This window comes from Anser cygnoides, chromosome 7, assembly GCF_040182565.1.
Source record: "Anser cygnoides isolate HZ-2024a breed goose chromosome 7, Taihu_goose_T2T_genome, whole genome shotgun sequence".
Taxonomy (NCBI): domain Eukaryota; kingdom Metazoa; phylum Chordata; class Aves; order Anseriformes; family Anatidae; genus Anser; species Anser cygnoides.
This window is the reverse complement of record NC_089879.1, coordinates 36,918,243-36,941,019: the sequence shown is the minus strand read 5'-3', so window position 1 is coordinate 36,941,019 and position 22,777 is coordinate 36,918,243. Positions and strand designations below refer to the sequence as shown.

The window sequence follows — 22,777 nt, the reverse complement described above, 5'->3', positions numbered from 1 at the left end:
GCCGACACTGGGCCGCGCCTCCCCCCAACTTTATTGGTTTCCCCCCGCTTTCTCTCCCTCTCCTTTTTTTTTTTTTTTTTTTTTTTGAGGGAGAAAGGTGGGGGGAGCTCAATTTCCCACTTGCCAACAGCAGATAAAAAAAGTGGGGAGGGACCTCTTCTGTCACAGCCTATGTAGATTAACCTTTCAATTAGCTGTTATCAGGTCCTGTGTCTTAGCACCAGTCCTCGCAATCTGCGTCCGCTCAGCGTCGGGGAGGCTGGAGGTTCGGGGTGGGTTTCTGGTTTAATTTCTAAAATTAACGCTAATTGTTCGTGCGGCCCCCCTCCCCCGCCGCGAGCCGATGGCTTGCGTCTGATCTGCCCGTCCACCTTTTAGTGGTTTGGAGTGAGAAGAGGAGCCCCGCGGAGGAGGAGGAGGGGAGACAAGGTATTCTCTCTGTATTCATCTTTTTTTCCCCCCCTCTCGCGAAGGGGCTTAGAGAAGGTAACTAGTGCAATCAATCCGCTGGCTGGGGATTCCCTCCACCCCCACCCCGGCTTGTCTGGCTCTCCTGGCTGGGTCCCCTCCGTGTGTGTGTGTTTGGGGAAGGGGGTGGGGGGAGGCTGTGTTGTTGTTGTGTTCCTGGCTCTGCTCGCAGCCAGGAGAGAGAGCGAGCGAGCGAGAGACAGAGAAGGAGCGAGCGAGAGAGAGAGGGAGAAGCCGCGATCGCGTTTCAGGGGCAGCACATTCCGCAGGAAACGCTGCTGCAGAAACACACACGGGCAGAGAAAGGAGGTCATTGCGAGCAGAGGGGGGAAACCTGCATCCGAGGTCAGACTCCCCGGAGTTTACGTGGGGGATAATAGGGAGCATGCGATGGGGTTTGTTGTGCGTCGGGTGACAGGCTGCAATTTACCATAATAATCCCGTTTCCCTCCCCTCTCGCAGCGCAGGGGGCTTGTCACTAGGCTCCGCACTTTTTTTTTTCCCTTTGCATTGGGGGCTGATGCACGTGTTTGCAGACACTTGCGCTGGGTAAATGCATTGCAACGCTCTGCGTTTTGCAGGGGAGGGGGAGCAGCAGCAGGAGGTGATGGCTGGGCTGGGGAGAGGGGGAACGGAGCGGCGGGGGGAGGCAGGGAGGGAGGCAGGGGTTTTTGTGCTGCATGCTGCCCCCCGCTCGCTCCCGGGCGGCGATTGTTCCTCGGCAGGCGGGCTGACAGAGGAGTCCCCGCGCCTCGCATGGCGAAACTTGCCGTGCAGCCGGCAGTCATTGTCGCCATTCCCGTTTCCCCCCCTCCCCTCCCTCCCTCGGCGGTGCGGGGCGTGCGTGTGCGCGATAAGAGGCTGCCAGCGCCTGGCACCTCGGGCGGCTTGCGCTGCGAGCACGCCTCTCCCGCCCGCGCGGCCGGCGGCAACCGCGGCGCGCGCGTGACTCTGAGTATTGAGGGCTGCTGAGCAGTGTGTGTCGCGCGCCCGCCCGCACGCCCTGTGCCGGGCTGCTCAAGGCGGCCGCCGCCGCTGTCTCGCTCCCGAACTTCAGCGGCACGAGCGGGTGGGGCGGCGACGGGTGGGGGAGGGGAGCGGAGCCGGGGGGAGCTAGATGGACGGCGGCGCCAGCCAACGGGAGGGCGGGCTTGCGAGAGCTCCCTCCTCCGCCGGCGGCCGCTGCCTAATCGCTGGCGTGCGAGTCCCAGCAGTGAGGCGGGCCGGGCGGCTGTGTGGCGGCGCTGGCGGCCAATGGCAGCCTCCGGCACCGCCCTTTCTCGGGAGTGGGCGGGGCCGCGCGTGGAGGGAAGGGGCGTGCCCGTTGATTGACACGCCCCGTCTTCCAATGGGGGAGGCCGGTTAGTTGCTGGGCGGGACGGGCTCGATTGATTGACATCGATCCGCCGCCTATGATCGCGGCGCGGCGTGCGCGGCGCGGCCCAATGGCGGGCGCCGGTGGGCGGGGCGCGGGGGGTAGGTGAGGTTTTAATGAGCCTCCATTGGGCTGCAATCAGTGTCATGTCGGACTCACGTCAGGCACAACGGGGCGAAACAAAATGGCGGCTTAGGTGAGGCGCGGCCGGGCGCGGCGGCCGGGGGGAGGAGCGGCCCGCGGGGGGGCAGCGCAGCCGTGGGGGGCTGCCGCCTCGGCGCGGCCTGGCCGCGGTAGCAGGGAGCAGGGGTCGGGCAGCCGGCAGCAGGGGGAGCCGCTGCGGCGCCCCGAGGAGGCTCCTCCCCCGCCGCCGCGGTCCCGCGGAGGTGAGTGGCGGCGCCGGGGGGGTTCGGCCAGTCCTGCGGGCTCCGGGCGCTGCCCCGGGAGCGGGGGGGGGGGAGCGGGAGGTGATCCCGGCCTCGGAGCTCGGGGGTACGGCGGCAGTTCGGGGCAGGTTGGGGAGCGTGGGCCGAGCCCCTGGAGCCGGGCTGCGGGAGGGATGCCCGAACCGGTGCTCTCTGGCCCCAAAGCTCCCCTTCATCCCGCTGCCCCTGGGCGCCGGGAGTTACCCGTCCCTTCAGCAGCGGTGTGCTCAGTGCAGCCCTCCCCAGGTGCACTGCCGGTAGCGCCTGCTGCCTTTCTGTGCTGGGGGATGCTCCGGAGTCACCGGGCTTTGAGTGCTCAGAACTTCTGTGGGAGGGTAAAGCTGGGCAGTCCTGCTGGGGGTGTCGTCCTCGTGCTGCTGGCCTTGGTGGTGCTTGGTGCTGTCATGACAGTTGCCTTTTAGCATCTGATCTTAAGCTGGCTGTGGGCTGTCACAGTGTGCAGGCGCTTCGTCAGTTTCAGGTTCCCGTGCACTACTCTTGCTCCCTTCAGGTCTTCTGGTATAGCTCTGAAGTTATTGTAACATCTTCTTATCTGTCTGTGTTTAAAGCATGGGCAAGTTTCAGTTCCCTTCCTTGTTACAATTAAAAAGTACAGGTTCTATAAGGAATAATACGGTAGCTGGCTTCACGATGTGGATAATTCTCAGAGTGTCATGTGCTGGTAGTCCTTGTCAGTATCTCCTTTCTCCTTGTCTCTTTGTAGGTGACTGTTTTGTGATGCTGAAAGGAGTATCATGCCTCTTTTTGCATCATTAATTGAGATTGGGGTGGTAGAGTAGAGCTGATTAGCTGCGTAATTTTTAGTAATGGCTTGGAGGAAAGAAAAATGGCAAAGAACTCCCTGAATGCAATGGCAGTCTCCTCTTCTTCCTTCTCCTCTGCTGCAATCCTTACCTGACCCTGATGCTGCAGCAGAGAGCTGGCCTGCTGCTGCTTCTACATCTGTGCGGAGCAGGTAGGAGGAAGCAGAAAGAAATTGTGCTTCATAGGTCACCAGCACGTTGCATGAGTTGCTGTTCTTTTTTTGTTTGTTTTTCCTCCCCTCTCCTTTTTATTTATTTTTCTGGTAGCAGCTTTAACTTCAATTTGAAAATGTTTACCTGCATTTGCATTTAAGACAACTGAAGTGATTTTTTTATGAATTTATCTGAAAAAGACTTCAGATGATGTTTTATAAAATGCTTTTTGGATACTTGTGTAGTAACTTGTTTAGTGCTGTTTTGGAGTGGGTAACATTTTTTTGTTGTTAGTGTTTTTTATTCTTTCCAACTAGACAGCTTGCATTTAAAATGTGGATCACTCTGAAGTAGTTCCAGATACTAGTTCAGCCTAAAAAAGACCTCATTACAGGATTATACGATTACTGATGACACCTAAGAATGACAGATTCAGTCAATGTGTTCTTTAATTAGAACCAGCTGTACAATAGCTGTATGTTTTTATATTTGTATTCAGTCTAAATCCCAAGCTGCAACTTTGCAACTTCTTTGCATCTATCTGATTATTTATGACTTAAGTTAAAGGACAAACCCTGACTAGAGATGGCTTCTCTTGTTTTGAGAGTAATGTATTGTACTCCCCCCCCCCCCCCAATACCAATGCTTATGTTCTGCAGCCTTTTGGTAGCAGACTTGTTAACAGCCTTGATGGGTATCATAGCATGATCAGAAGTTTCTGCCGTGTTACCACTTTCAAAATAAGATTTCGTGTAGTGTAGAAGCTGAAACATGACATGTGACGTAGAGCTTCATAATTCTTGCTATAAGACGTGAAAGTGGTCCTGTGCACATAGGAGTCTGGAGAACCTCATCTGTGATTGGATGGGTGCTGTTGAGGGCTTGATTAAAGGTTATTTAATTATAAGATGAGGAAAGTCAACAAATAGAAATGAGTGCCTGCTGTTAACTTATAATCACTCTTAAAAATTGGTATTTCCTCAAAAATCTCTGGGTAAGCATCACATTTTTTTTTTCTTTAAATATTAAATGAGGTGTGACCTTCTTTGGCAGCTTTGGTGAAATAAATCCTGAACTTAGAAACCTGAACTTCGTTTTGAAGCTCCACATGCCTTTTTACATTCAATTTGTAAAGCTCGTTTCTGAAGCAGCTTGTTCTGTATTTATACATAGCAAGTGAATGGGTATGTATAGATCTATATGTTGTTAATCTTGGATCAATAGCTGTCTGAGCAGGACCTGATTTATGAAAGGCCTCTTTAACATAGCGCTCCTGGGTCACTGAGCTGGATTATGTTGTTGGCAAAAATGTTTACTATGAGGAGGTTACTCCGAAATTTATGTATGGTAGACCATGTCATGTGGGTTGTGGAGGTCAGGGTGCTGCACTTTGGGTACATCTGCGATCAAAGTGGCAGAATAACTGAAACTCCTGGTTGGGGTAAAGCAATTCCGAAATGGGATCAGGTTAGCTTTACAGTGCTTCCTAAAGCAGAACAAACTTAGATTCTGCTGGAAGGAGTGAATTGAAAGTGTCTTGACTTTTCTCTTGGAATATCCTGCCCCATGTTGGCAACTCAGTGCTCCTGCTGATACACTCGACTAGTGTTGATTTAGTAGGCGCTAGCGTGCAGGAGGTTGTATTACACGTGGGGAATTTTAAGTAAATAAGGAACAATGTAATTCTGAATATGTATTGCTGTGAAATTCCTGTGCCAAGCAGCAGGCTCTACATGAAGCTACAGGCTTATGCTCACCTTTTGCCACAGTCACTGGCCAATAAAAATTCCTGTAAGCCACAAGTTGCAGCATTTATACCAAAATGTTCATTGGTGTCCAGGCGCTTGGAACAGACCTGCACTGTGTATTCTGGAATTTAATGGAAGTGATGTGGTTGCTTGTATGAAATTCAATATAACAGCACTGCAGGAGATTGAAAAATGGGGAAAGTATGTCTGACTCAGCAAACGCAGCTTTCAGCATTGAATTGAGTACTGACCATCTTCACGAGGACTCCTCATAGAACAGCCGAATTAGGGAACTTGGGATCTTACAACTAGCTTTCTAGGAAACTGGCACGTTGTTTATATGCAGCTAGAAGGGCCTTCCAAAGCCTAGGGCAAAGCATAAAGCTGTCTCTATTTGTGCCAGTCTCCACTATATGTAGGCTTCTGCTTTGTTTGTTGTGTTATTGTATTTTCAGTGTTAGAGTTGTGAGAGAGTTCAAAGGATTCATAATACCTTGGAAACTTTCATTCCCCATACTTGTTTGCAGTTTGTGGCTACAGTGTTGCTTTGGAATCACGCGAAAATGGTGAATCTGAACAATGCTGTCCACGGAGGATTAAATTAAAATGCCTGTTTAGAGATCAAGTTACTGTTTTATTACTGATTCTTGAAAAATGCAGTACTGTTATCAAATGTAACTTGCTTGAGTACAGACTGGAAACAAGAAACATCATTCAGTCTGTGTAGTAGGGTTCACTATGAGATACAATTAAATGTTCAGGCCCTGTGTTTTTTTATCAGGAGTGTGTCTTCGTTCTGGCAGTCAGTTGAACTTGTGTATTTGAGTCCGAAAATGCTTACGCTTCAGTTGAACCTTAAGAATGAGAAATTAATTAAATGAATTGATTAATATTTTTACTATTTGGGTATAGAAGAGTTTCACATTTCCCAATTATCAGCTGTTCTTTTGTTACAAATTCTGTTGTGTAGGTGTAATAATATGTGAAACATGATCTTGTACCTTAGATTTAAAGAGATTTTTGAGGGGGGTGAAGAGGAGAGCACGTATAGGAAACCAAAAGCCTTTTTTTTTTTGTAATTGTTCTCTTCACAGTTACAGAGGATTCTTCTTAACAAGTTGAAAAACAAAAGATTACCAATTCAGGTTTTTTCCTATTCATAATTTACTCAAGTTTTAAACATGATTGAAATGCAAGCTGACTTGAATAAATGAATATAAATGAGGGCCAAGACTTACGTAATCACAGATATTTCTGCTTGTTGTAGGCTGATTGCCTTGGCTTCAGAAATGTAGTTTCAGATTACTTCATTTTTGGATTTTGCTGAGAAACTGGTGAATCTTCTATTTTATGAGACAGCACACTTACTGAGAATGAAGATTTCTCTCCTTTTGTATGTATTTTACTTTGATTTAAAATAATTGCACAGCTCTGTTCATGTCTTCAAAAGTTGCCACTAATATTTCACAGCAAAAAAGCTGTTAAATATATTTAGTCATTAGATGACCACTGTTTTAATTTGTGTTTTTTTTCATTTTATAAAAAATGAATGTCTTGCAGAAGAAATAAATTCCTGTTCAAGATGTTCTTTCAGATTTCTTAAAGAAGTTTTTGTAGCCACTGAATTTTCTATTAGAGGAATATATTCAATAATAAGTAAAGAAAATTGTTCTTGGAGCTGAATCGCTGCAACATGTTTTGTCGATATGACGTCCGTATGTGTTCGCATGCTGACGGTGTATTTATGTGAAACTGTGTCCTGTAACTTTGTTTTAATATATGTTCCTGAGAGCCTCTATCAAAAATAGGTGCCTGTTAACTGCATACCTTGGAATGAGATGTGCCTTTGTAATTACTTTCTGCATTATAGGATAGCTGGGTATTAATGAAAGATGTAATACCAGTAACACTGTTCTGATTCTGGAGTATTGATTCTTCTCCGTTGTGTAATCAAAACAGGGCATAGTGCTTACAAGGCAGCACACAGAAATGGCTGTGGTTCATAACTTGACTTCCATCAGTTAAGGGGTTTTTACTGTACAGGTATAATCCACACATGTAGACATCTTCTTACTCCAATGTGTCTAAGAATGTTTTGTAGGCAGTTCATATTTTTGAGAATATTTTCAGATGTTTGGCTGAGTGGAAGCTGCCTGACAAGTCAGTAGTAGGTTAGGTGTTGGGGTGATGGAATTGAGGAGAGCTAAACCCATTGAATGCTATGAGAAATGTAAGGATTTTCTGATGATCTCTGATATGGGGAGGGAATTATCCAGTGTTTCAGATAATCTCTGAGAAGTTTTTGCATACTGCATTATCTACGCTACGAATAAACGTCTGATTGTGTTCTATTTGTTACTCTTTTGGCATTAACTGTAATCTCTCCTGCCTTCTCCTTTTTTCTTTTTAAAGGTTGAAACAAACGTTTTGTAAGGATGTACGAGTATCACCATGAATGAATCCTTTCTGCCTTTCCATATTGGTAAAGTAATTGGAAGTTTCAGCCAGCAGATGCTTCCCTGTCTTCTCTGACTCTTCAGGATGGGTTTTTTTTGAGATGTATCCAAGCAGTGTATGGAATCCCTTGATTTGTCTTTGAGGTGTGAACAACCTCTGAAAAATTTGCTAAAAGGATAAGGAGGAACCTCTATGGGTAACCCTTGGCTGGAAACAATTACTGGTCAACCATGGTAAAACTTGCCAACCCACTTTATACTGAGTGGATTCTTGAAGCTATACAAAAAGTTAAAAAGCAAAAGCAACGGCCATCTGAAGAGAGAATATGTCACGCTGTTTGTGCTTCCCATGGATTAGATAAGAAGACTGTTTCGGAACAGCTGGAACTTAGTGTTCAAGATGGTTCTATTCTTAAAGTTACCAACAAAGGCCTTGCATCCTACAAGGACCCAGATAATCCTGGACGGTTTTCATCTGTTAAGCCTGGCACTATTCCTAAACCTGTTAAAGGATCTAGAGGAGCTTGTAACGAGCTTCGTAATGTGGATTGGAATAAACTGTTGAGAAGAGCAATTGAAGGGCTTCAAGAACCAAATGGCTCCTCCCTGAAAAACATAGAGAAGTATCTGAGAAGTCAAAATGACCTAGCAAACGTTTTCAACAATCCTGCTTTTCAGCAGAGATTGCGTCTGGGGGCCAAACGTGCTGTGAACAATGGGAGATTACTGAAGGATGGACCTCAGTATAGAGTGAATTATGGTGGTTTGGAAAGCAAAGGACCTCCAAAATATCCCAGCGCTTTCCCAGCTTCTCTTCCACCTGTCAGCCTTCTACCCCATGAAAAAGACCAGGTAAGGCTGAAAAAATGAAAGCAAAGGTAGTAATGCAAAAGCAATGATTTATCTTGTTCTTTATTTAGCCTTTTAAATGCATGTAAGCGAGGGTGCGTGCCGAAGATCTGTGCAGGATCAGGTCTGATAAGGCGTGTTTACTTAGTTCCCTGTGTCCTGCTGTTCTGTGTTGGGTAGTTTGTTTTTTGGCTTTTCAGTGGGTAAACAGCAGCAGGGAGGAGTGCAGCTGTCTGCTCTCTTCTGGGTGTGAGGTTGTTCTGTCTTGTCTGGTGGACTAGTGTTGCTGATAGCTGCTATCTGATTTGGTTCTGGCATTCTTACTGTCACTTTGTGTGGACATAATTTTTCTTGTGGTTCTAACACTAGCTGAAGTACTACCAATAGAACTCTTGATATTTAAGATACTTAGTGTGTTTTGTTTGTTTTTTAAAATATCTGTATATAGATACTTCACTTAGCTTTAAAATCGTAGTTAATAGGAATAGGAACTGGAGCCAATGTAAATATTCTAGGAATATAAGTGCTGTCAGACGGACAAATAGGGGTAAACTTGAGAATCCTCTTCCTATCTTCAATTTCCTTGGACTTGTTAGATGTGTGCTTTTTTTGTTTTGATTATTTGGACTTTCTTTTCAACACTGTGAATAACTAACCTGAAGCCTTGAGGGAAAATGTTTGGGGGATGTCAGTTGGTGTTTTGTTTACAAAAGGCTAGCATCCAAGACGTGTCTGTAGGTATTTTTTTGATCGTTCGTCATTTAGTGTGGTGAAATGTATTTTGAGTTTTCAGTATACTTGGAAGGAAGCAACCTCTTGTGCTTGAATTGGGTTATATAAAATGGAATATTTTTTTTTTAAAAAAAACTTCTTCATGGTAAAGTTGGAGACAGTTCTTTTTTGGCATGGAATATGCCAGACAACTTTGTTATTGTAGAAATGCCATTAGCATCTATTTCTAGATACTAGGTTATGTTTTTTTTTCTTTTTAAGATGATTTTCACTCATCTTTGTCTTTCAGCTGATCTTAAGGCACTAAAGGGCACAGAGAAGAGAGTTCTTGATTAAAAAATATTGAGGCAAATTTCAAAGAGTTGTTCATGGAACTGTCAGAGGTGGCACAATGAATGTTGGTATCTGGACATTGACTTTTCTGAGTTTCTCTAAATATGGTTGGTCTTATGTGGATTTCTGTCCATTTCTATCAAGTTGGACTTGGCAGGTGTTTGAAGGATGCATGGAGAGTCATGCTCAATAATCGGAACGGGAATTCAGAAGGGTGGTTTACCATGCAATTACTGCTGTAGCTATACACTGTAAGGATTTAATTACTTGTAGTGATAAAGCTTTCTATTGTATAAGTACTTTCAGATAGTCCTCTGTAATTCTGATACTGCAGTGGCATTAAAAATGTGAAGTCTGAAGTACAGAGCAACCACAACAGTTCAGTGTTATGATACTTCATGTGAGTTCTGGGGGAAAGAAAATCTTCCCTGTTAGGCTACGCACTGGGACTGACATCCATTGCTAGAAATGTTAGTTGGGTCACGGCACTGAAAAAGCCGTTACTGCCGTACTAAAATGCTGGTATAAGGATAAACCTGTCTTTCAGAAGTTAGCCAAACAAATCTGTTATCTAGCAACTGCTTTGGCAAGAAAAAAGCTTTTGATTTGGGTGCCTCAAAATTAGCAGTGTGACTTGTGTGTTTAAAAACTGTTCGACATACACTTCTTCCTGACACAAAAATACTTTTGACGTAAGGTTGGCAAAGCACTAGTTGTGTATCTGTGTAGTGCACATCCTCACGTGCTGTGCTCAGCTGTACTAGTTGTGGCACAGGTTACTGTGCAAATGCATGTAGACTTCATTCAAACATAGGGTGTTTCCTGATCCTCAAGCTATATGGCTTTAAAAACACTAAAGAAGGGACAGTTCTGCAACTAATTCTATAAGCAGGCTTGTTATTGGGATGCGATTGCATGTTCATTTGATGTTAATGATAAATTATGAATGAGCAGAGCAATGCTGCAGGAAAACTGCTTGGCCATTTTAATTGGAAGAGTTAGTGTGGAAGAGTTAACGTGGAAAAGTTGGTGGCAGTACTGGGGGAATGCCATGGTTATATTTTATTGTCAAAAATTCAGTAATCAATTGGCATCTCTCATGAATGGCTGGGCTTGAAAGAGATGATTGTATTTCAAAGCTTCTTTGTTTGACTGTTCATGTAGTTAGCTCCAGTAAAAGCTGAGTGCACACATTTGTTTTTGGGGTGGCCTTTTTTTTTCTTTTTTTTGCAAAGACTAGAGGTGAAGTTCAAGTATATTTTCTGTTGACTTACCTTGAGGAGAAGAAAGAACAGGAGGGGCTGTAGAAAACTGCTTAGATAGATGACTGTTGAAGCTTCTTGATTTTTTTTTTTTTAAACTTGTGCATAGTTAACATCTCATCAGGACGAGAGGTAAAGATTTATTGCATTACAAGTCTGCATCTTTTCAGAGCTCCCCCTTTGGCAACCTGAACTTTCACACTTGCAGTACTAAGTGCAGACTCTGATCCTTTCTTCCTTTGTACAAGGTGAACCAGCAACGTTTGGGGGGCAGGCAGGGGGTTTTGCTGGTGGCTTTTCACACACATGCACCCCTTCCTTCCGCCTCCGAGCCATGAGAGTGCCTAGTACACGGAGGAGATGATACTGCTATATTGCAGTGCCACTGAAGTTAGTTTTGTGAGGCTGGAGCCATGACTGTATGCCGGGGGTGTTGGGTGTTTTGCGTGAGATGAAGTACGTATGTGGAACAGGGAGCGGGAGGTGCTAAATTTTTCTCTCGGTGATGATACCACGCTGCTTTTCTTGCCTCCCCGCTGAGTGGGTGATCCAGCGCAAGTAGATGCAGTTGTCTTCGTTCAGTAGAAGTTGAAATAGCTGCAGCTAGTTACAGCAGCATTAGCTTGTATCACCATGTTTCATCCTGTTGCCATTGGCCTGGAATGAAGGATTTGTTTAGAAACAGTATTCCTTTCAAGTGTTATCATGACTATTGGGTTTGGGCGAAGGTGTGTCAGCTTGCTGTTACAGGAAGCAGAAGCACGCAGTACAGCTGTTTGAATTCTCAGTTTCTCCACCCCTTTCTATTCTCTCGTGTCTGTGCGGGTTGCTTTTTCACTTGTGCTTCAAGAGATGCAAGCACAAGGCTCGGAAGAAGGACAGGTTGCATTGGGAGGTGGCTAACTCTCATTGGCTGTATGGTCTCTAGGCAGTTCATTCTGGAAAATATAATCGGTAGCATAAATACCAAAAAGATGCCACAGTTACCTTGAATATTCTGGTCGTTACATTAAGAGAGCCTCTAGCTTGGTGTGGATGGGTAAGGTGAATCAAAGCACTTGAGTAGCTGCTTATTTTGAAGCGTGAAGTTTGTGTTAAGGAATAGCCTAGCCTCCAGCCAGAGGTGGGCCCTTTATAACAACAAAGGCAAACTGAAAACAGCGTGATAGCCTTTAGGTTGAAGGCTTCAAAGGTTTTTCCTTTCCTGTAAATAAACAAAAATGAAACAAACAAAAAACAATGCATGCAGGAAAGCAGAAAAAGAAAACTTGTTGCTTAGTATTTTGATCTTGTGCACTTTGCTTTAGTGCAGTGCATAGTTAGTTTTAACAATTTAACTGCTCTCATGTGCTCTTGTTTATGTTCAGAGTATCTTGCATAGATAGCATCTCTCCCATGTTTCACACCTTCTCTCATGCAGCATCTTCAGGAAAGGGCTGTGTAAGTATGTTAATTGGAACATGCAGTGTAAAAGTTGAGAGCGTAGTAGGAAGGGGTGAGAACAGAGGGGGAAACGAGTCTGAATATGCTTCATGGTACCTAGTTTTTGGATAAGCCTCTGACACACTAAAATACACGTCTGGAAATGCAGCAGTGAAAGTTCTGTTTCAAGTTCTTAAATGGGTGGTAAATTTTATCTTCAATGGAGTCAGTTGTAGGACAGCCATTGCTCTTCACACACTGTTTCTTGTTCTCCTGGGCACTTGGACAAGCACTGGGAAGGTTCTGCTGCGTGGGAGCTGGGTGAAACCTACTGAGTCTTAAGAGGTGGTTGTCTCCTGAACACAAATGCTGAGCAGATGTAAACCTGAAGAAGCTGGTGTTTGTAGGCTGTAGACAGGGCTTTAATTTCTTAGTTTTTAAACATAATTTAATATGAAAATAAAGGCTTCAAAAGATGAGGTAATGGCCACTTGTTTAATGTTCTCAGTGGGAATGTGTAGTCTATCTCAGTGGCAACATCCCTGCTGTGTTCAGTATAGCTACTACCTAAAGGATCCTTCAAAAGAGGCAGTGCAACTGCAGCTAATCTGATGCATGCAGCATTTTCTTGGTTGTCCTGAACACTCCCTTAAACAGCTGAACAACTGTATTAGTAATCGTTTCCATTTGATTCTTGGCATGAAATTTTTTTCTTACCTTCCTCCCCCCCTTCCTTCATTTTCAGTTTGTATTTCTAAGCTGACCTTCATGCAAAAACAAAAACAAACTTTCTTTTTTAATACTCTGAACTCCTATCTAATTTTGTTTTCACTGGCCTAGGTACATTTAGCTTTTCAAACTGTAACTTGGCATAGGTTGAATTTCAGTTTTCTGGTATGCAGCTTGTGCCAGTGCAGACACTGAGTGTTCCTCCTTCTGTCTTTTAGGCAAAGGTCCAATCTATAGAGGAGCTTTTTTTGGCATCCAGGCTCCTCCCTGCTCTGCTCTTTAGTTTCCTGCCTTTATGTGGCTAGGCAAGCAACTGTTGGCTGGGGTTTCTTTGCTTGTTCTACCTTGTTCCCTCTGGCCTCTAGGCTTTCCACTGAGCAGAAACTGAAAAGTTAGGCAGAAAGGAAGTGCTACACAATGTATCTGACTGATGTACATATAAAGGAATACTTGTACTGCCTAGCTTTGGATGTAGCTTTAGATCGAGTCTGTGTTCCTCAGGATAATTTTGAGCACCAATTTTCAGGTAGGTAGGTTTCTGCAAGAGACTGTCTGCAGTGCTACAGCTGAGGAGGATGTTCTCTACAGAGACAACCTGTGTTTCTACCCTTGCAACATCTTCATGGTGACAAAAGACTGTTATTTGTTGTTACTTGCTGCAACACCAGTGTCATTTGACAAGCAGTAACTCATGTTTGTGCATCTCACTATTTCAATTAAAAGGTATCCACCTTAATTTCATGTAAGAGGAAGTGCCTTTGGCTCTTGTCCTTGAAGTTCTAGGATGATTGTTAGGTACTGTTGTCCCTGTAGTTTGAGATGCTAAAAGTACCAAATCCTTGCTTGCAGAAGCCAAGTGGACACTTAAGAATGGGTCCTATTCACACTTCAGATTTTGGAGCTTAGCACAAGCTGAAGAATCCCTTACCCCATCTCTTAAGCATTTACAATTAAAATGGAAAAGTCTTGTCATCACCATGCTAGAGAAGCAGCTCATATCACTGTAAATAAATAAGGGGCTTTTAAAATGTGTGTGTGTATATACATTTATTTTAAGATTCAGCAAATTTGGATCAAACCAAGAAAAGTGCTTGTAAAATTCTTCTTGAACTGTGTGGTGGGACGGGAATTCCAAACGGCTGTTTGCTGAGTTAGGTTGGAATGTGCCTTTGTGATGACACTGCGGGGTTGGCTTCCAGTTTCTGTCGTCTGCAGGTACCGGCTCTGCACACAGGTCATCTGGTGGCGGTTTCTTACACAACTATTGGGGAATACCTTATTCATCCTTTTTTCCCCAAACTCAATGTTTAGCTGAAGAACATAGCTTCACATGGTGTGCTCATGCTTCTTGTTTACTGCGAGGAGCAGTTCCAAGCCTTACGCTGTAAGCCATTTAATCCTAAGGACTGCTAAAATTTGTTTCTTGTGGTAGTTTCTCTTAAATTAGTTGGTGTGATATACTGCAGTGAGAGTCCTGGATGATAACAATGATAACTGATAACAATGAATTAAAGAAAACCTGTGTGGTTCTGCAGTTCTGTTTGCGGTCGTTCATCATTTCTCTCTTCTGCAAACTGTCCTGTCTCAGCAGGGAGTGACATTGGATCCTCAAACTAGAGGTTTTAACCTTTATCTCCTTTCATAAGGTTCCTTGTAGAATAAACAAATGGCCGATTAGTCTGATTTAGACTTGAGGAATATGTTGGAAAATATCCACCTACTTTGGATATTTTCTCAGTGCTGTATTCTCAACTATCTTAAGTGCCTCTCCTCTTCTGTGTTCTATAATAGTGCGTCCTGACTCTTGGGTCTTTATTCTGTGGCAGTTGGAATGCGATGACTGTCAGTGTAGTTTCTTGGTGTTGCAGGAACTTGGTTGTAAAACAGGTGATGAAAAACCTTGAAAATCTGCAGTTGTGGTAGTCTGGCATTTCTTGACAGATTTTACATATATAAGCTGTGTGTTTGTGTGTGTGTGTGTGTGTATATAATTCCTTAAAGTTCCCTGGGTATAGATCAACTGGTAATTAACCATTGTTCTTCAATTTGATAGTTGGAAATGGCAAGAGTGGTTTTTTCTTTTTTTTAAGAATTAAAAAATACTGTTAAAAGAAGAATTAGTCAAATGGTATAAAAGCATTTTTTTCCCCAAGTTTGAGCCCATTTATGGTCCTGTTAGCATCTTCTTTCGAAAGGCAACTCTTCTGTTTATCCAGGACTATATTTTCCTTGGTTTAAAGATAGATGCATGCTTCCTTTGATTGTTAGGACCTCTTTTGGCCAGGACACTGGGACTTTGTGGCACAAAAAAGGGACATGTTATGTCCTCCTGTGTACGGGATCAGCACTCCTAGGGCTTAGATGGTGGCTGTGGAATTCTGAGTACCAAGTGCGTTAAATCAGGTGCCACGGAGCTGACAGATCTCATGCTGTCACTGGTGTCTACCTGATAAGAGGCCAAGTAATCTTTTAACTAGAATGATTTCCTCTGGATGCTAATGGGGTACCATGACATTCTGCTGTCATGTAGACTATATTGTCTTGCTAAATGGCTTCCTTGTTTTGGCAATTAGGGAAATGATAAACGTTGGGGATGATAAACATGACTGTAACTTGATTAAATGGTCTAGTGTGCTTAAATAACTTAGCCTGAAAACTTAAAAGCTCAGCAGGAAAAATTTTGACATGAAAAACCTTACTAATAGACTATGAGGTGGCAATGGTGCTGCTATTGACATCTGTTAACTTTGCTAAATTGCTAGAAGGAATGTGAGCTTTTGGTGCAATATTCAAGTATTCAAGTGGCTAGATATAGTGAAAGTAAGTAATTTTCAAATTAATTTTCTTCCAAAATTCATGAGCCTAGACAGCTTATTAGGCTTGTAGTCCCATATTAGGCTTCTGACTTTTGAAACTTGTTCTTGGGAGTGGCCCTTGTGTTAAGTAATCAACTTAAAATTGCAAGTCCCACTGAGTTAAGCTGACAAACTTTGGAGAAGGGCAGGTCAGACAGCACATTTCACCTTTCTGGTTCTGTGAAGTAAAGGGGACTAGCAAGTGCATGCAACTGATGATGCAGTAGGAAATTCTGAACTTGGGTTTGTTCTGTTAATGCTTGGGCACAGATGCCTGTGATGGCTGTGGCTTTTTTCATATAGGTAGTCTGGTTAGGTGTGTATATAAATAACAATGTTAAAACAGAACTTCTAGGAGTACAACACTTCACCACTTGGGAAAAGAAAATAAGAATTCAAGTAGAGTTGGTGTAGGGTGTGTTTTACGCTTAAATTTAGGCAGTGACAAGCCATCTTTATTTGCAAAATACAGGTCAGTTCTTTCTGAAATACTGTGTTTAATGGGTCTTAAATATGTGCTTTTTTCCCCCCTCACACTTAAACAATCAGTTTAGAACAGCTCAGAGCTCTGGTGTGGGTCAGTGAGGCTTTTCTCCCATGAGGAGACACTTTGTGGGATGTTGCAGAAGCAGATCAGAGTAAGGTGCACTGATACTTTAAAATAAGTCTATGTGCGCTCTCTGTCCCTCAGGGTCTGTAAGCTGACTCTTCCCTGTGAGATGGGATGCAGCCTTCAGTCCTGCCAGGTTCACTTGCTTGATAGGATTAGCAGACTTTTTATCTGTATTATATATAAAGAATTTTCTGAATTGTCCTAGTGTGGCTTAGCAGCAGAAGAGTAGAGATGTATGGCAGCTCTTTGCAACCATTTTCTTTTGTAGAAATGTGGATACTGGATTGCTGATTCAGAGTACCAGGTATCACTGCCATTGAGGCCCTTCTGGGTTGAAGTTCCCTTACGGGCCTCAGTTTGTAACTTCTTGGTAATGCAATCTAGGAACAAATTCGGTGGTTTTTTTTCCCCACCTTCCTCGTTATTCTTCCTTAAAATCAGACTTGCAGTTGAAATGAGTATTGCCGTAATGTACTAGCCTAGAGTTTTAGAGCAGTATGGCATAACTTGAGCATGTCTGTAATAATGCTGCTTCTTCAGAGTGCTTAGGATTTGTGGATAATGAACAGTAGTTAGCCAAGCAGTTATTACAAATACATAGTTAAAAGGTGATGGAAAAGGCAGTGCTTGATAAGCCTAAAGAAATTCTCAAGGCCAAAATAATCTCTTCTAGTAACTGAATTTAGTAGTTAGTTAAACAAGTTCTTTGCTTATAAAGGCTACTGTAGCTATCCCTTACATCTGTTCCAAATTTGAAAATATATTTAGCTGTGATTTCCTACTCTGCTCCTGTTTTGTCCTGTAAAGACGAATGAACCTGCTGTAGGAGTTGGGTTAATAATGTGGTGGTGGAAGAGGAGGACAGCACGCTGTTAAAAGTAAGAATCTAAATATGAATCAGATAATAGATATCCACATGGGAATTCATGTAATACACGTTGGGGTTATACATAAGTAAGGCATTTTTTTGACCTGGTAATTTCTGCTGTGTTTTGAAGTGTCCAGCTCTCTTCCCTTCCAGCTTCATCCCATTATGAAAACTGAATTGCACAGAAAAAATCGTTAATACTACTTTACAAATATTAATGCTGCTTTAATAGTGGAAAATTGCATAGTAAAAAATTCCTATTTGTTTTGACATGCTTGGCAACACATTCTGCTGATTTAGCAAAACAAGCTTTCATATAGATGCTACACACACTTTCTGAAGTCCTGAAAGCTGTAGATAAGTCAGCCAAGAAGCGAATAGAGAAAGCCAGTCATCAGGTTTGATTGTCAAGTTATATAGCAGCATGTGCTGTGTGCATGTGGAGCGGTCTGTTACTGTGCGGGTGAGTGCATATGTTTAACTGCACGAGCAAGTATTTGTGTGCACACTGGCTTAGAAACCAGGGACTTGTTCTTCTGTGGCCATTGGAAAGAATTCTTCCTGCTGGGTCACTGTGCTTGTCAGCCATACATCTTGAGGAGGAGGAAATTGCTGGTACTTCTGTCTCTTAATGATTCTACATGTTCTTAAAGAAAATTTTCAACTACGACGTTTTTAAAGGTGACAGCTTCCATTGTAGCCTAGTAATTCCTCCTCTTGCTGTCTGTATGTAATGTTACTCTCTTTTGACTAAAAGTAAGATGTTTTACCCTGGATAAAATATGGAACACGATAGCTGTTAAGAGAAATCGTGACTTAGGTTAATCCTCCTGCTTCACATCCATTGAAAAGCTGGGCATCTGATAAACATGAGTTCCATTCTGGGCTTTACCCTCCCAGTTCATGTGATGATTGGCAGTTCTTTTACCTTAATGCTTGTGTGCATTTTATTTAACAACAGATCAACAGATGAGTAGCTGCTTGGAGACGTGTTTTCAACTCTTTCAGTAGAGAATTTCAAAAGTTTTTCTAGATAGGAACATGGGAGGTGGTAGGAGTGTCTTATTTAAAATAATAAACCACTGGAGAAGTCTTCCCATGTGTCCAGCTTCCCATACACCTCTGAATTCAAGATGGTACCTTAAGTTTGTCTGCGCACTTAAGGAAATGACTGAAGCTGCTATTCTGGTCGGGGCTGACAAGATTGAGTTTTATGTCTTTCACAATACTAGTGGTGGGAAAGGGCTGTACTGGAGTTGGTTTGGTTCCTTTCTCATCAATAACTCTGCCTTCTTAAGTAACGCTTCCAACATGTTTGATGGGCAGCTTCAGCCTGTTACGGAGAAGGATAGATAACTTTTAGGCATAGACTGGACATAAAAACAATTACCTGATTTTGTTAATAAACCTGTTATAGTTGAGTGTATTTGAGGAAAATGTATTTGGCAGCTGGCAGCTCTGTTCTTCTTAAGGCGGAAAAGGAGTTGGGTGTTAGGGCTTCGTTGTGTGAGCATGCCATATTGAATTTTCTTCATGGAGCTCTGAACAGAACTGCTTACAGTCTGTGAACATGAAACTGAGTCTTAATGGATTGTTTCTTGCTTTTAATTCTGTGTTTGGATGTATCTTGAAGAGACCTCTGAAGGATTCAGTTCCTAGGGTAGAGCTGCTAAAGTAACAGGCAGCTGAGAGTAAGCGTTTTCCCTTTGCTGATCTGTGGGGTAGTAAAATTCTAAATTGCTTGCTGTTTTGGTATAGGAAGCGAGTTTCACTAAAACAGGTGGCTTTTTTAATTTTGTATGGACTTTACTTCTAAAGCATGATGCCTTAAAATTTTGGTTTTTGACTTAGAGTTAGTTAAGATACAAATGTCTTAGTGTGCTTAATGTGAGAACAACAGTAATCTTCTCACGCCTATGTAGCAGGGGAGGGAATCCTAAAATAGTTATAGTGGCTAAAGTGGTTTTAAACTTGAATCTTTTATTTGACTTTTCCTCTCAAAAATATTTATCTTAGCTTTTAGCTGACTTGTGTATTACCTTTCAATTTCCGGCGGCAGCCTTAAGAGTAATATCTTTCCGCAGAACACAAGCATTCTGTTTACTTCGTGTTACTGATATCATTGCAAGGCCAGCAGCTTTAAATCAGTTAACTTTTGTCTTTTACATGCACAGCTATGATTCCCATTGTTTTTTGCTTTCTTAAGCCATGACAACTTCACTTTTATTTCTAAAGTATATATTTAGTAGATTTTACCAATTACAGCAGACATCTGTTTGGAGATCACTGGCAATCGAAATCACTTACGAAGAAATTGTTGGCTCGTGATGCCTCTAGAGCACTTCTGTAAGTTCAGCTTCTTTTTAGCTGTTGCTAAGAGAGAAATTTTCATTAACATGAGGGACGTGAGGACTTGTCAGCATGCTATCAGTTGTTTTATAGGCTGTTAGCTCTGCCGCCTTGCAGATGGTTGAAAAACTCTTGGTAGTGGGTAAATGTGTGCTGATTATCTCATTGAATTAAGGTAACCTTTTGTTGTTCATTGAATTCTGCAGACCAGGCACTGAGCAGCTGCTCTACTGTTGTTGAATTCTGGGTTTGGTGAATACAAAGATTATGCTAAAGTCTGTTTAGTCTAGTGCCAGGTACTGAGCATTGGACCACTGTAGGATTTTATTTGATACCACCTGCAGTATTTTAATAATCACGGCAATTATCAATATTATGACAAAACTGTGTTTTCAAATGTTGTCACCATGTGCTCAGTGATATTTTAAAGCTTTGGAAATGGGTCAGGAAGAGAGATGGCAGAGAGCTGTTAGTTTTTGATTTTGTCTTTTTCTCCTCCCTCCTACCTCTCTCCCCCTGCCTTTTCTTAAGGCAGTACAAAGCAAAGACACTCTTGTTTCTTCCTGCTTCTTGCATTATTAATTTTTTTCTCTTTATATTTGACACTAGCTCACGTGTCAAATATCAGTTTAAACTAGTTCCTAGTTTATTGATGAGACTGGCCTCAAGGACAGTTTAAGCAATCTGTCTATTATAAAGTTCATAAATAAATCTGCTTATCTGTTTTGGATTACAGTTGAGTGCACTTGTTTTATTGGATGTGTGCGTGTGTGTTTAAAGGTGGTAGTTCAGTGTCATGTTAAAACTTGCTTGTAAGCTTGTCTTCCCACCCTTTTGAGAACTAGGCAGAATTAAGTTTTCAAATAGGTTGCTTTTATTAAAAACTTTCCAAGAGCTAAGTAAAATAATTAGATTTTAGAATAATTTTGGAGGAGGTAGGACTGGGGCATTCCCAGGTAGAGCTAAAATGACTTGGATTACAGAAAGCAAGAACCCATTTGGATTGTTGGACAGTTTTACAGAGCTTCAACAAAGAGTTCAAGTTCTCAAATCAGTGTAGTTATCCAAGAAAATTGTGTTCTGTAAGGATCTGGAAGGTATTTTGTTTTGGGGGTGGGGTGGAGGATAGTTCTATTGCTTCAGAAGTAGAATGAATAACATACATCAGAATAAGGTATTGTTACAGCAATGCTGCACACAGGGGTATACTTGTCTTATGGTGCTGTATAGAACAGGGCAGGATACTTCCTTCTGTAACATAGCAGTGGATTGAGTACTTAAGGGATCTTCTGGGAGGCAGCTTTCCCAAGGCATTACGGTTCCTAAGCAAAGTTTAGAAATAGATTGGATGTCACTGTGTTTGGTATTCCAATACCTTGTCTTCAGGGTAAGAGGTGAAGAGAAGAGGGCTGGGGGTTAAATGGGCTGTGGTGAAAATGCCACCAAATGCAAAAGGTGCTTCTGAGACCTGGTTCAGATTCCTCTGGCTTTGTTCTTGAAAGTGTCTTCTTTGTCAAGTATATGAGGTTTTAATGGGTCAGACCTTAATGGGCCCTTTGACCCAAATCATATGTGCTGATTAGAGTTCTCCCAGTAAGTTGCTGCCTGCCTTCTGTGCAATTTCAAGAAGTATTGTTGGGCTACTTGTGTTGAAACTAAATTGTACAAAATCTAGGAAGTGCTGTCAGCATCAGCTCTCTACATGGTTGTTGCCACAGACGGCAGAGGTTTGGTGTTAGTGCTGTATGCCTGGCTTTGTTTTGTAGGTGTGAGGTTCCAAGTACGTTTCCAGCTTTTCAAGGAGTAGCATAATCTAGAACAGATAACCTGCTGAATGAAAACAATAGCAAAAGTGTTTTTTTCCTTTTTCCTTTTTTTTTCCCAGACAAAATGCTTTTTCTGCTAATTTAGTAGAATTACTTTGAAGACTTCTCTTCTGAGCTTGTTAGTGTTTGTTTAGCCTTATCAGTGGGAAGCTTGAGGGGAAAAGCTGTAATAAATACTTTTTAGCCACTTCCATGGTGGATTAGGATGTGTCCTTTTGTGAAAGTGAGGAGTAGTAACGTATAATCTATGTGAAACCTGTTCATGCTATGTACAATTTGGCTGAATACTTGGGGTTCTTTTTTGCCCAAATTATCAGTTAGTAACCAGACTGCATACTTCTGAGGTGCTATCGGTATCAGTGATAACAGTATACTGTTTTCTTCATTCTATAACCAGTTTGGAGGCTTCTCCAGAGTGCTAACAGGGAAGTCAGTAACACCAAGAGCCCAAGCGATAGACAGGACTGGACAGATTTCATTCTCTGGTCTGTGTGGGACCAGTTCAGAAACTTCAACTGAGCAGTGTTGTATTTTGTTGTACCAGCCATTTCTGAACTTCTCCCAGGAGGGGACCTTAGCTGAGGTTAACTTGGATTTTGTAGTTTCACCCCTGATAATTAGGGGAAGGAAAAAGCCAACCATGACCTGCGTTTACTGTTAGGGTATAGACCACAGCATAGTTCAGGTCATGTCATAGACATTAATTAGGTTCTTTTGCAATATTAAATAATTTAATAGTTAGCTGAAAATAATCTGAGGAAATGAGAAACCTGAAACTTAAATGGTGGATGTTAGGCTGTTCCCTGCTGGAGGAGAAGCTGCCTTTCTTCCTCACTGTATCCCACTGGTGCTAGCTTCTCCCACCCATCTACCTGCCTTCCGCTGTTGGTGCGCACAGCTTAGAAAAGAGCCAGCTCGAGGCCCTGACTGCAGTGCATCTGTGTCCTGACAAGAGAATGCTGCCTTAGGGCACTGCTTAACCTTCCTGGCCCGGGGAACGGAGTGCTGGGTGCTGCCTGCAGCAGGTCTGCAGGGGCAGTAGTACAGGTGAAGCTTTTAGAATGGCACACAAGGAACGTGTGTGAGCTCAAGAGCTCAGGCTTTCATAGCTGGATTAAAACAGTCTTTCTTTGATTGTGAGTTACAACAGTTAAATCGCTAATCCATCAGAGTAGAACCAAAAGACCAAATGAATGCAGTGGAGGTAGTTTTTTGAGCCTAATGCTTAATTCTGATTCAGGAGAAGATTGTTAGGGTGTCATGCAGATGTTCTATTTGAGGATGGATGGGCTTCTCCCTAGGTATTAAATAATATTGTAGGTATTAAATAATATTGTAGGTATTAAATAATATTGTAGGTATTAAATAATATTGTAGGTATTAAATAATATTGTAGGTATTAAATAATATTGTAGGTATTAAATAATATTGTAGGTATTAAATAATATTGTAGGTATTAAATAATATTGTAGGTATTAAATAATATTGTA

General features: G+C 42.6%; 1 protein-coding gene across 13 annotated transcripts in view; it reads left to right on the top strand.

Annotated features, from left to right (window-relative positions):
- The first annotated feature begins 211 nt into the window (after positions 1-211).
- Positions 212-22,777, top strand: part of KAT6B (lysine acetyltransferase 6B) — a 113,321-nt gene continuing 90,755 nt past the window's right edge. For 6 of the 13 annotated variants that reach the window (XM_048060110.2, XM_048060108.2, XM_048060104.2 and 3 more), the window contains exons 1-2: positions 1,893-2,039; positions 7,406-8,301. In XM_048060110.2, the coding sequence (XP_047916067.1) occupies positions 7,681-8,301 (621 nt within the window). In that variant the 5' untranslated portion in view covers positions 1,893-2,039; positions 7,406-7,680. Of the gene's footprint in view, positions 430-634; positions 814-1,892; positions 2,040-2,207; positions 2,230-3,012; positions 3,245-6,260; positions 6,387-7,405; positions 8,302-12,882; positions 14,161-22,777 lie in introns of those variants that run through there. The other 7 variants (XM_048060099.2, XM_048060098.2, XM_048060097.2 and 4 more) reach the window with 7 other exon arrangements.